This window comes from Telmatherina bonti, assembly GCF_933228915.1.
Source record: "Telmatherina bonti genome assembly, chromosome: 3".
Taxonomy (NCBI): domain Eukaryota; kingdom Metazoa; phylum Chordata; class Actinopteri; order Atheriniformes; family Telmatherinidae; genus Telmatherina; species Telmatherina bonti.
In genome coordinates this window covers 28,817,914-28,831,719 of record NC_136621.1, presented here as the reverse complement: position 1 = coordinate 28,831,719, position 13,806 = coordinate 28,817,914, and the positions used below count along the sequence as shown (strand labels likewise).

The window sequence follows — 13,806 nt, the reverse complement described above, 5'->3', positions numbered from 1 at the left end:
ATGTTGTTTTTGTTTGTTTGCCTTTACTTAAAGTGAAATTAAACAAAATTGAAATATTTCAAGATTAAAACAACCATTAGACAGTCTGAACAGTCTGGTTGGAATACGGCTAGCTAGCAAAAAGCAGCACGTTATTTGGTCGTGCAAATTATTATATTTTTCTTTAACATTATACACGCCAAAATGTTTTCTCCAATACTTACTACTCCTTTAGGCATTCTCAGACTTTTCCATTAAGTTAGAACAGGAGTGGGCAACTCCGGTCCTCCAAGGCTGCGGTCCTGCAAGTGTTTCCCTGCTGCAACACACCTGACGCATATCGAGGCTAACCAGACTTGTGTCGAGTTTTATGTCAAACTCTGCATAACTTTGCTAATTAAGTCTGATGTGTGTCAGATGTGTTGCTGCTGGAATGTCCTAACACTCAAGGCCAGATTAAAAGTACGCAGGCCCCTGGGCCCAGAGTGTTCTAGGGGCCCCCATTCTCCACCACAACATTGTGAAAATTGTGAATGGTACACTGTGAAACGACATTTCTAACATCTCTCCAATAGCAATACACTACTGTGAAGTAACTATCTGGCTTTTATATACATTTTGTGCCCATTGGATAATCCGGCCTTGCTAGCACTGGCCCGTGAGGATTGGAGTTGCTCACCCTTTCAGTTAAAGTATGATTAAATACCAGTCACTGGATTTCTAAACCGCTTGCGAGAAGCGCTTAACTGTTAGTTTAAAGATGGCCGCCACCATCAATGTTGCTATTATTTTGTTAGCTTGAATTCATTATGTAAGTTAACTATATTCATAACAAGCCCAAACGCCACACCATTCTTTCATCTGTTCATGAGTACTTGATTTTGTAAATTTATTTTCTCAGAAAAACAGACAAAGCAGATTTAATTTGGTAAATCCTGAAAGAATAATTGTTGTAACACAAGCTGCAATAATCTAATGGTTTATGAAGAGACTTGCTGGAATGGTTCCCAATGATAGAAGTTATCCATCAATATATATGAATTTTTAAATTCTCTTTCCTTAAAAGGGTTTCTTGGTTGATGTAATTAGACAAAGGGCTTGAACTTTTACCATGCTGCATGAAAAGGGTTTCATTGCAGGGGACATGATGAAATCCACGGGGTCAATATATAACATTTATAAAAGAAAATGGCTACTATTCATTCTGACAGAAATCAAATATTTAACCATGTGCTTGAGCCCTATTGTAAGAGTGGCTTCATCAATTTTCCAATCGGGCAAAAACAGACAAAAGTGTAGACTAAGCTAACTTACCTGGTATATATAACATGTAAATGGCATTTACTTAATTCACTACAATCTCATATTTCCTCATTTTCCAATTAGAAGAACGTAACTGAAAAAGACAAAACCTTGCATAAGAGATGGGTTTATTTAGTCCACTTTTCAAATTGACATTTTTGTTTAGATTCGTTAAAAAAGATAAAGCATAATCAGCTGTGCAGTCTGTATCACTAAACTGCAATAAGGAAAAAGTGAAGTCAAATGAAGATGACTTAGTAGGCACATCTTTTAAAAGATATTTGTTAATACATTTTCTAGCAAAATATGTACAGCAATGATTTTTCTTGTAGCACATGCCTGGGAATTCTGTGGAAGAGATGATGGGTTAGTGAAGAAGATCTTTGGAGACAGACTAAATTTGTCCTCAAACAATGTCTACATGAGACAATTTTTCCCAAATTGTATGCCAGTTCCGTTTAAAATAAATTAAACCTAAAAGGAGGGAGAAAAGAGAAAGAACGGAAAAATTAACTTATGAAGCTAATTTACCGGCATGTCATGCAAAGCATTTCAACAGGCTCCGGCAAATCTTCCTCCACTGAAATCAAGACAATTGAGCTAAAACTGATAATGACATTGGCCTGATGAAATTGCTTGAGAAAATAAATAAAAAATGGAAACTTTTATTAGTATGCATTTAAAAAAAAAAAAAAAAAAAAAAAAAAGAGTACCTGATTTTCTCTCACTATAACCTAAGTTTGATAACTTTGCATAACTTACAGAAAACCTGTCACGCTCTTAAAAACTCACAGTAATTCATTCATTAATCACAAGTCCTGAAACCATCTAAGACAGGTACAGAATTCTACCCTGCAGAACCTCTATACCTTTAAAGTCAAACATGGTGGATATTTAATACAAATAAAAGGACACTTCTCCTGTTTATATACATAACACTTTTGTACAGTCTTTGCACTTCCACAATTACAGATTGAAGCATTTCCACTTCCAAACACATGGAAATCACATATTGAGTGGATTAAACCTTGAGTGAAACTGAAAGCTTCATTTTAGCACTTGTTAATGTTTAAAATTAACAAGTCTAACTGCTTTAGCTTTAAAAGAAAATAATGAATGCATATGTGAAAAATCGGTCAGACTAAGCTCGGGATTTGTAGACTTGTGTAGGACACAAATCAGAGTAAGCTTGCGCCGCCAGCTGCGAGTTAAAAAAAAAGAAATCGCAAAACTAACTTGTGAACATTCATTGAAACTTTACCCAGATTTAACAGCAAACTAAAAAAAATCTACATTTTTAACCTTCTGTGCTATCCAATAGTGTTGCATTGACATTGTAATTATCATCAAGTGATTTCATTCACACTCCAAAAAAAATACCAAACAGCATAACAATTTAAGGAAATGTTAACTCTGGATGAGCCCACTGGCAATGGAAAAGATGGAAGAAAAAAAAAAACAAATAGGACCTCTTATTCATTTAGGAGGCAGTGAAAGTTCAAAGTTCATGGGTCAGCTCAAGTCAAACCTCCCAAATTAAAGTCCAGTCACTCCACCTGTTTCATATTACACAAAGCTTATTCTTGGCCTGCATGAACTTTCTGCAGATGCACATAGTGCTCTCTGAGGCCTGACAGTGCAAACTAAACCCTCTTAAGTGGCTATGATGATCCACTGGCTCTCAAACACTCAGGAAGCCACTATGGTGGATCAGGACTAAAGTATAAGCCAGAGTCTACACTTGTATCAGAGGCCCAGCAGTTTGCAGGTTTGGAAGGTGGGTTGATAGTAAACAGGCAACATGTTTATTTGGGTACTTTGGAGGGGGTATCAGCCTCTGTGCAATTACGATCTTCGCTCCATGCTTCTCTGGTGTTCTTTAGGGCCTGTGTGCGTTGCTGGTCCACGACCACATAGTCCACCCTCTCATCTGATGATGTAATGCCAGTGCCATTGTTTTTCATCTGAGAAAAGGCAAAGCTGTTCTCAGAAACCACTTAACCTCCATTAATTATGTAAAAATGATTAATATGTTGATGCTGATGAACATACCTTCCTAGGTGGGGTAGATGTGCCAGACTCAAGATCCAAATCCAAGTACTCCACCTGCTTGTCTCCCTTTGGTTTCACCAGAGGGCTACTCCCACCATCCACAGGCACAGGCGCAGCAAGTTTCATGATCTGATAGAGTAGAAAAAGATTTGTTCACTGATTGTCACAGTAAAATGATGCTCATACCTAAATACATACAAATTAGTTGTCACAATAACCAAAATTCATTGATATTTAAAACTAGTAGCATTAACGAATTGTATGACAGCACTTAACACTGTCATTAATGTGTTTTTATACAGACAGAAATAATTCTCAGATGTTTACATTAGTCTACTTTTATACTGATAGCTTAAACTTGTTTTTATCCAGCTACCGCTATTATGCACAGTCAGCAGGCTAACAAGGTATGCTCAAGGGTGGAGACACTACAGAAGCAAAATCTATATTCTTGATGCATCTGTTCAGACCACGCATCTTAATATTATTCATGCTGTTTTTGCATTTACATAGCTTTAAGGGCATTTATATGAAATAAGGTAGTGGTTCAGATAATTTTACAGTAAATAAAATTCTGAAATACTTTGTATGGATGCTTAATAAAGATGGGAACAATTCATTATTTAAACACAGTTTGCTGAAAATCCTCCTGACTGCACATTTTCTAACCCTAACCAAGGTAAGAGCTCCCATTTATGTACATTTATAACATACTGTTATTAGGGAGCAATTTCCCCTTTTTACCATTTTCTTTGAATACCACATCCTATTAAAACAATAAGATTTACATTAATAAAACACATTTTGGTATTGTGACAACTCTTACATGCTGCACTAACAATTAGTGTTAAGTTGATCTAGGAGGAAGGTGGAGTTAATAGAACTAGGCTATGTGAAAACTATAATACAGTTATAAGGAAAGTGAGTATAAACAACATCTAATGAAAAAGTGAAAAATAAAATTACTGCAACCCTTGTATCCAAGCCACATCCTGTAGGTGGTGTTGGGAGTCTGTGCCATTTATCTTATCTAGTAACGACGACAGCTACACTGCAATCTTTGACAGGGAAGGCCGTGCATTTCTATACTGGCAACCCTGCTCACCTCCTCTATGGTGTCAAGTTCCTCCACCTCCCTCTTTACAGGGGTGATGGGGACTGTGCAGTAGAAGGACTCCTCTCTACACAGAATAAGAGCGAAGCAGTTGCAAAGGAGGAAAAAAAAGAAGAGTAGGTGGTTAAGACCAAAATGCAAGAAAAATAAATCAGATGGAGCCAGAACCTGCAGAAGCCAGGGGGGCATGAGGAGACTAGGGGAAAAGAAATGAACATGAGTGATGAAAGAGCAGGAAGTTGACATTTTGTATCAAAGAAGTGAATAAGTAAACAAGCAGTTAAAAGCAAGAAAAATCAGAAAACAGTAAATCAAATAAACCGTAACACACCAGTGTTTTGGGGTTTTTTTGGAAGTACAAAGTTGTATTTACACATTGTGTCCATCTTATTAGTCACCTCTGAATGGCTGAAATATGTGTTAATTTGATGTAATTTTACCTACCGATAAAATCATATGAAAAAATAAAACAACCTGTGAAAAGATCTGACAGAAAAAGAAAGAGGGTAAAGAAAGCAGGACAGCAGAACAAAAGGAAACTGCAATGAAAGGCGTTTCAGTGGGGAGGAGTCCATCTGCAGCCACCAGCATTTTGCCCACACCTATAGATGACCAAGTTGGTGAAGAAAGAACTAAAACTGTGATTTATTTATAATCACAGCATGATGATCACTTCTTCAAACTATGTCTGCCTCACCCTACTTTTCCCTACTTTTGTATCCATGTGAAAAGTATAAGGGGGTTTTATTTAAAAGTCAAAACCAGATTAAGGAAACCAGAAATAGCACAAAGGACAGTAAATAAATACATTTTCTTCAATGATTTACTTGATTTTATTTCTGGTTTTTAATATGTGAAACTTGAGAAGTGAATAAATCATGACTTCTTTTTTAAGAATAGGACAGTTGTGTGTTACATACTGGTTCATCTGTGGATTTATTAGAGTCCATGGCTACATAATTCTCATCATACTCCTCGGAGTCAGAGCTGGAGGCCGTGCTATGCACTGACGGGGGTCTCGTTGGCATTGGAAACCTAGAAAAACTGAGCAGCATTCAAAATGTTTACACACCGACGTCCAAGCAAATATAATCTCTGCTGAGCATAAAACACAATACAGACATAACAGCTATAAACCACTGCAGCCCAGATAGTCCCTGCAGTATTCAGCAGAAAAATAGGCCTCGTCTCAGATAAGCTGACAAACTGGCTTCAGTGTAATGTAGCTCGGAGGGAGATCCCAGACCTGTTTGCATGAGCAGTGACACACAGTGACTACAGTAATGCATGAAGTGTTAGTGTCTACCTAATTGTATCTGCTACAAAAGGCCATGTTCTCACTGGAGACCCTTTAACCCGCAAAAGATCATCCAACTGCCTTCTGTGTCAGTGATACGAAGCACAGGCAAGACTATGCGCATCATTTCATTTTACCAAAATAATGTTTCTTACAGAAGTAAAATTCTTCTAAACTTGCAGGAACACACCACTCTGCGTGGCAGCAACTCCACTTTAAACTAAAACTAAGACCCTGAGAACAGCAGAGCTGTGAGAACATGTCCTTAGCTGTTTGCTCAATGTGTTACTACGAAAATGCTGCAGAGCATTTTAGATACTTACTCTCGGGCAAAGGACCGTGTGACAGGCGAGCGGACAGGTGTGCAGGACTCCTCCCATTCGTGTAGTGGTTTGATCTCCAGTGGAGCAGGTTTTCCTAAAACAGGGAGCACATAGCAGTTAATCACTTAATTCACTACAAGGAATAAAATCGTAACTATATTGATTGTTGGAAGCTTTTTTTGTTTTGTTTTGTTTTTGTGCATGTGTTTTTTATATTTTGTAAAAACGTAAGTAAAACACTGTTGTATCCTTGTTTATTTATGGACAATTAAATCATAGATCAATAAATTAATAACAGTTGCTCATTTATGCTTCGCTCCAGCTTTTGCTGAAAGTCTGCTGGCAGATTTTTTTTCTAAGATCTTCTTTATATCAGCCAGGTTTTGTTTAAACCAGACTTAGATGGTAAATTTATGTCACACTGTGTTGCATTTTGGGACAGGAAAACAATCTTGTAACACAAGCCCTCTCATTGTCTGTTAGCAGTTGTGTAATTTGCCTGAAATGTTTATCAAATAGCCAATCTCTGGTAAAGAAAGGGAGCGATGTAGACAGGACATTATTCAGAAATTAAACTGAGCAGCCAAAGGTTGACACATGCCAAGTTGATGTAAATCTGCATTTTTAGTACATATCAGCTGAGATATGATTTTAGAGTCCTGTTTGTGCATTTAAAACATAATCCTCAAGGTTATTATACAGACGAAAAAAAGACAACGTCTAACAAAAAAAGTGAGCCTCTCTTCCTCCACTGAAATCAAGACTATTCAGCTTGATTGCTTAAACTTTGTGTTCACTTTTAAACCTTCAACTGTTGAGCTCTCATTCAGGGCTCCTTACAATACTTTGTCTTAACATGGCACAGAGCGGTATCAACGTGACATTCTCTGATGGAGTACGAAATGATAGAAAGAAACAAAATAATATGACTGTTTTTTTTTTTTGTTTTTTTTTTTTTTGCATACAAGTATAACTTTTCTGTTAAAACCTATAAAACCTGTTAAGGATGAACCCAGGACACAATACAAAACTGTGGAGGGTTTAGAGGTCTATCTGAAATGAGAGAAAAATATTCTAGTTATCCCAGAGAGAAATTAGAATATAGTGATTTATATCAACCTAATATTGAAACCCATTATTATCGTTTAATATAAATAAAGGATTATCCGCAGCCTCTGCTAAGAAACGGTTCATACTTTAATCAGGAGGTTACCGAACTATACTGCAAGTAGGCTAAACAAAAACAAGCAAGCAGATTTGGTTGTTGGATATAATCATTAGATGATATTGGTGTTGAATGGCTTCCAGGAGATCCAACCTAAACAACCCAAATCGTCATGTGTTTTGGTGATAATAATGTGACATCTTAATGTGTTTTATGGTAGCACAATGTGTTATACTGCAAACAAACAAACAAAATTACACATTCAGGAGGAGAAATGTTAGTATGTAACTTGACAGCATTTAAGAAATAATTAGTGTCATGGTATGCTTTTTTTTTTATTTTTTTTTTTATTTTTTTATTTGCAACCTTAAAATGACAATCAAGCACACTCACACATCATTTGCTTGAATTTATAACACTGAATTAATTCACACATTTCATGTTTTCAGAACCAAAGAGTCTTCAAAAAGAGAGATTACACGATACAGTACTTACAACATGCAAAGAATCCAGATGGAGTAGGGTGTGGAGAGTCAAAGAATGGAAAGTAGGCAGATACACAACATAGTTCAGTGTGGTGTACCTACCCTTGCGTCGTCCCCTTGGGAATTCACCTACGGTTTGAGAGTCCGTTCTCTCTAAACAGACACCTTTTGCTCTTATTATTTTAGGACTCTGACCTGATTGGTGAAAGAAGACTTGGCTTATTACAAAATTTTTGGTGATCACAACAGTTCAGCCCTACAGTAAGAATTGCTATGCCATGCAAAGCAAGAGACAAGTAAACTGCACCCTCACGTACACTCAATCACCTTTTTTTGAGCAGCACACTTTGAGAGGATGATTGTCATGACAACAGCAGACCCACACTGCCCAACATGCACCTCACTCCATGCACCACGGCTTCCCACACAAAGACTGACATCACAGCTGTGCATGCACGATTAGCTGTGTATAAGCACTGAGAGTACGCCGAGAAATCCGGTCATGTTGAGAAAAGCACATATCAATCTACAGCAGAACAGTTACTTGTCAATAAGACACAATCCTGCATTTAAACTGAGCACAATATTAATTGGCACTGCTGTCGAGAGCAAAACCCTAAACTGTGCCATACTTTCAAACAATCACTTTAATTAAAAGGAATCACATGAAAATGGTGCTGGCCTTGAACGCAAGTCAAATGCTTACTGAAACTAAAGCTGGAACAGTCAAAGCAGAGAAAAACGATGAAAATCGCTCAGAGAATTTGTTTGAATAATAGTAAAGAAATTAATCGTGTGCTGGGAACAGTAAAGGGACTTATATTACTTTAATTATCCATAGATTCCACTTCAACATGTAAAGATTAGAGAATAGACATCTGACATTAACTTGTCTTCAGTTTTTATTTGAATGTCTTACTTTAAATGTTAAAAGACATCAGCCTTGAAGATTTCTGTCTGGGTTTAGCTATGCCTGAAACTGGCCTATGCACTTTTCTCAATACAAAGCACAGCTGTGTACATGCCCAGGTAGCTCCAAGGTAGCTCCAAATACTCCAGATTTATGAAGAATAAATCTCAAAGACTGCAAGCTGGTATAAAAGCCAGATTTAGAAGTAGAGGGTTGAGTGAGAAATTTGACCAGATTTTTTTTGTCTCGTTTTCATTAATATACAATCTGTTGTATTGATAAAGGTGGGATTGTGCTTTCTTGACTGCGGTAGGATGTTTTTGTTGTTTACTATTAATCTTGAATTTAAGTTTTTGGTACAATGTATTTTGCTTTTTTACATGTGTCTTGTTTTGTGTTCCATTTGTTTTCTGTAATAATGAAAATTTAACGATAAATATATGTTTAAAAAAAACTAGTGGTGTGTTGTCGTGTTTTGTTTTGCAAGATTTCATCCTTTTAATCTCAGAATTGTGTGATTCTATCTTTTTTTTTCTCTGCTTGATCTGAAAAAGCCATTTTTTATTGACTACCACAACTTTTTTTCTTGATCTTTTTCATGTTTCTAAAAGCCATAAAGCTGTCACTTTAAAGTAATTTTGTTTTGTAGCATGTCTGTGATCCGAAAAATTAAAACAACTTAGAAAGCATTCTCCAAGACTGGTGCTTCTGTCAATTTTTCCATGAGTTGCTGTGAACTTTATCTGATCTGTTGTCAGATAAAGCAGCTGTACTTTGACTATATAAATTTGAGATGCTTTTGCTTATATTTAATGTAAATGATATCATCAAGAAGCCATCAGGAACTCCAAGTGTCTTGGAATCTGTGATTAAAAGTTATTTTAATCTTTTACTAAATACATTTACTACAACCATCTGATGATTAGAAGCACATTTCTTTTGCTAAAACACTTTTGTTAAGACAGTTTGTTCAATGAATAATGCTAAAAGGGGATCCAACTGGCTGTAAAGTCAAACCAAATGGTACATTTTCCAATTAGGAAATATAAAACATCAAATCACCCTATTTTCTATAATTTATAAGACATTTTCTGTCATAGTTTTTGTCCAGTGCTCAGTGCTCACACTGTCCACATTCTAAAATCCTTTTGCCATCAGGTCTTTAATGAAAAGGCTCCATTCAAATGATGGGAACAATGGGGATGGAGGTAACCACTCCAAGCTGCAGTCACGCCATGGCACAGGGACCGGCCCCCTCCAAAAAGACCAACAGTGCCTCACAGCAAAAGCCAAATGTGCTTTAGACAGTTAACTTTGTGAGATGTAGGAGAATATAAACTGTTTGAGCAGTGTGTGCGTATTTTTTTTTAAAATATATATATATATATATATATATATATATATATATATATATATATATATATATATATATATATATATACACACACACACACACAAACAATACATATACACACTCCTCAAACAGGCAGAGACAGGGGTGACACCAGACAAACAAAGTGATGCATTTCCCACATTAGTAAAGTATAAGATGACCACACTGACAGTGAAATGATGTATTATTGGTTTTAAAACCAGTGGTGAGAGACAAAGCATGAAATGTAGCATTAGTTAAAACTTGGCTTGCTGAAGAAAGTTAAGAGGAGCAACAAAGTCCAGTACAAATCAAACCAAGACTACTGAATATGTATTAAACAAGTCACAACCATGCATGCATGCACATTTAATTTTCTCTCACCTTTGCGATCAGGCTTGAGATTTCGGTCCACAGGTGGTGGCTGGCAATCACTCAACACTGGCCTGCGAGGGGGGGTTTTTGGACTTGAACGGAATCCCATGTGGGCGGGTGGGGGAACCTGTTTTCCCAGGGAGGAGAACTCCAAATTGCTTGGGGTCATGGGCACATAGTTAGTCTCATGCACTGGTTCTTGCAAACTGCCTGAGTGATGGTGCGATGGGGAGTTGACACTCATAGGGACATAGTTCTGGTTGACCTCCTCGGCAGAATGACCCACTGGCATCATTCCTTTGTTTTTCTGGAGGTCAAAAGACAAGCGATGGAGCCATTTAATCAAAAACGTTCAAATGACGCAAAAGTATTTCTCGATTGATGAACAAAATGAATGTCAAAGATTTTGTTCACAGATTCTGGTTTCAAATTTCAAAGGCTTTGTTTGAGAAAGAATTATGACAAAAACTAAATGCTGCCAGGAATTCGAACACACTACTGCCATCACAAACATAATAGTTTCACAGATAGAGAGCGATGAACTCCTAAGTGGATGAAAAAAGCAGAACAAACACTACAATCATCCTTCCTCGTGACTGCTGTATGAGCTTGTAGAAGCAGCGTTTTCATTTGGTGTGCTCTTATTTGATCTGGTATACAATCAGAAAAATTAGATCAGTTAACTGCCTCAATATATTGAATGAACCATCATCAGGTTCCCTTCGTCCCTAATAGCATGGCCTATTCTGGGGGAAAAGGTCAGGATTTATTGGGTTTAAAAAGTTAAAAAGTGGTTCAGGAAGCATGAGATACAACTTCCATGAAATGACCACCACAAAGTTAAGACTTTGACACCAGAATAGAATTGAAATAAATTAATTTGAATTTAATTATTTATCCCATTAACCATTTATTGAAAAGCTAAAAGAAGATTTTGAATGGTAGTAGTTTGATTTAGGTTTTCAAATTCAACAATGTCCCAACTTTACAATGATAAAAATATCATTCCAAAGTGTCAAAACATCACAATTATAGTTTTGATTTTGCTGTAAAAAAAAAAACAAACAAAAAAAAAACCATGATTAAAGTTCTGTACAGTGCACTGAAGTGCTCCACAGTCCACTAGTGACTCTTGAAACAACACTTACCAAGTAGCTGTTGAAGCTTTCATTAAAATCAAATGAGCAGCTTTTGTCTGAAGGGAATGATCTGGGAATGTCATAGCAGTCCTGGGATCCAAAATCTACAAAAACAAACAAGAACAACAAAAAAAGACTGTAATGTGATTTTATTACAGTATAGGTGAATGGTCTGTTTTACACATAGCTGTAGCCCCTTCTTCCATTCTTGTGTTGTAAGTATTGCAGTAGCTGATAATGCATGTCACTTACAATCCCAAGAACTATAGAGAAAAAACCTGTAACACAAACGTCAGTGTCCCTGCTGCAAAACACTAAGTGCAGCAATCATTTTGAGCCAAGCTAGCAGACACAAGTCACTTTGTAAATGTGTTAAAATAATCAAATATTTTATTTTTCCTATTCATTTTCCTCTCCGTATATGGACCCACTCAGCTGTTTGATTACAGTTAAAAAAAATTTACTCAATCATTTTTTTTATGTCTGGCAAAGAAGATGGGACTGATGCAAATGCACCTAATATGACATTTACACTATGGTGTCTGCAATTACATTTTTCACCACAAGAGGGAAGGAGAAAAATAACCTGACCTTATTCTCTTGGCAATTTTGCTATTCTTGCCTTCAGTGTCCATTTTTAACCTTTGTAAAATAAGCATCAGCGGTTGTTAAAGCAGATTAACTTGCTATAAATCTTGTTAAATTTTAGTTTGATATCAGCTCATGTTGGATTGCATGTTTAAACACATTCAGTTTTCTTTTGTTGGTTTTACTCAGATGATACCACTGTAAGGGCACAGCAAAACATGATTTGACAAGTGAGTTGAAATGCAGGCGAATGTGTACAAGTGAACACAAAGTTTAAGCAATCAAGAAGAAATATCCATAAAATGTAAAGGGCACCAAAGAAAAAAAAAGTAACACAAACCTTTGCGAAGCCGGGAACAGTCAATAGTACCGATAGTGTTGCTGCGTAAAGCTTTACTTCCAGCACTAGTTGGTACACAGTAATTTCCATCTGTCTCTGAGGCTGAGCGAGGCACACAATAGGTGTCTGTAGGTGAACGCTCAGCAGGGGGTGGTGGGAGCCCTGAAGTGGATCCCAGTGAGGGTTTGGGCGGCCTTGGAGGAGGCACAACATCTCCCCCACCCTCTGAGCCTCCAACCCCTGTTGATGATGACAATGTGCGAGGCACCTGGTAAGTACAGTTTGCACCTGGTGTGGGTGGGATGTCATAACTGATGGAAAGATTGCGCATCTGTGTCTCCATTGAGTGCTTCCTTGAAGGCGTATTGAAGACATAAAGGTCAGAGGCATCTCCGCTGTCTAGATGAGCCGGGGGGGAGGAAGCTGACTTAGGGAGCAGCACAGTGTCCTGGGAGTAGCTGCGAGGGAGTTGATATAGGCTACCGTCATTTGAAAGTAAGGCACCACGTGAAGGAGGGGAGTCGTAAAAAGAAGGAGCGGAAGCTGGCGTTGGATGCTGTGCGAAGAAGCCATTGTGCAAGGTGTGTTTTGTTGAGGAAGCGGAAGGTGTAGGCGTGCGGTGAGGCGGGAGGTTGTCGTTCAGGTCTGCCTCTGACGAGGTGGACTTGGAGCATTCGGCATGGGCTCTGAGAACATAACGCACCAAAGATTAAATACCCAGAGTAAAGCATGTTCATTCATTGATGCTGAGAAATCCACAAAGTCACAAAAAAAGCATGCCTTCACAATTCTGTTAACAAGCTACACTTATTAATACAATTAGTAATCTTTGTAAAAAAAAAAAAAATAATAATAATCACAATTAAAATTACTTTATGAGATAAGTGAAAAACCAAAATTCTAAGAAGCCACTGGGTAACTTCAAAACATGCCAGCAAAAACAATATCAGTTTAGTATGATGCTGGGAAAACCAGTTTTTTTTTCAATATACAGAATTATTTGAAAATTATAATTCTTCCCATACGGTAATAATCATAATCATCAATTGATCAATTGATTTTTAGTCATATCAATATGAAGTAGAGTGTTTCCCTGCTGGACTTCCTTCTAACTCTTGCCATTAGTCTAGCACACCACACCAGCAGGCAGCTCCAACTAAAAGGCTGGCCACTCACAAACTACTCTCTGGAGTCTTGCTCTCACACTCCTCCAGGAGTAAATACTCCTGGTCACCCTCCAGTGGAGACTGACACTTCCCCAAGCTACATACACCATACAGTAAAGACAAGGACAGGGTGAGAGTAACAGTAAAGTTGAAATATAAAATAAATTTTAAAAAAAGGAAAAAAAAAATAAAAGAAATG

General features: G+C 37.3%; 1 protein-coding gene across 5 annotated transcripts in view; it reads right to left on the bottom strand.

The window, feature by feature from the left end:
* Positions 1–1,962: 1,962 nt before the first annotated feature.
* The window catches only part of gab1 (GRB2-associated binding protein 1), a 54,215-nt gene continuing 42,371 nt past the window's right edge, over positions 1,963–13,806 (bottom strand). For 2 of the 5 annotated variants that reach the window (XM_079264869.1, XM_079264873.1), the window contains 9 exons: positions 13,618–13,704; positions 12,442–13,127; positions 11,523–11,617; positions 10,384–10,681; positions 7,820–7,912; positions 6,068–6,161; positions 5,368–5,491; positions 3,334–3,462; positions 1,963–3,245 (listed from right to left, as the gene is read on the bottom strand). In XM_079264869.1, the coding sequence (XP_079120995.1) occupies positions 3,087–3,245; positions 3,334–3,462; positions 5,368–5,491; positions 6,068–6,161; positions 7,820–7,912; positions 10,384–10,681; positions 11,523–11,617; positions 12,442–13,127; positions 13,618–13,704 (1,765 nt within the window). In that variant the 3' untranslated portion in view covers positions 1,963–3,086. Of the gene's footprint in view, positions 3,246–3,333; positions 3,463–4,438; positions 5,492–6,067; positions 6,162–7,819; positions 7,913–10,383; positions 10,682–11,522; positions 11,618–12,441; positions 13,128–13,617; positions 13,705–13,806 lie in introns of those variants that run through there. The other 3 variants (XM_079264870.1, XM_079264871.1, XM_079264872.1) reach the window with 3 other exon arrangements.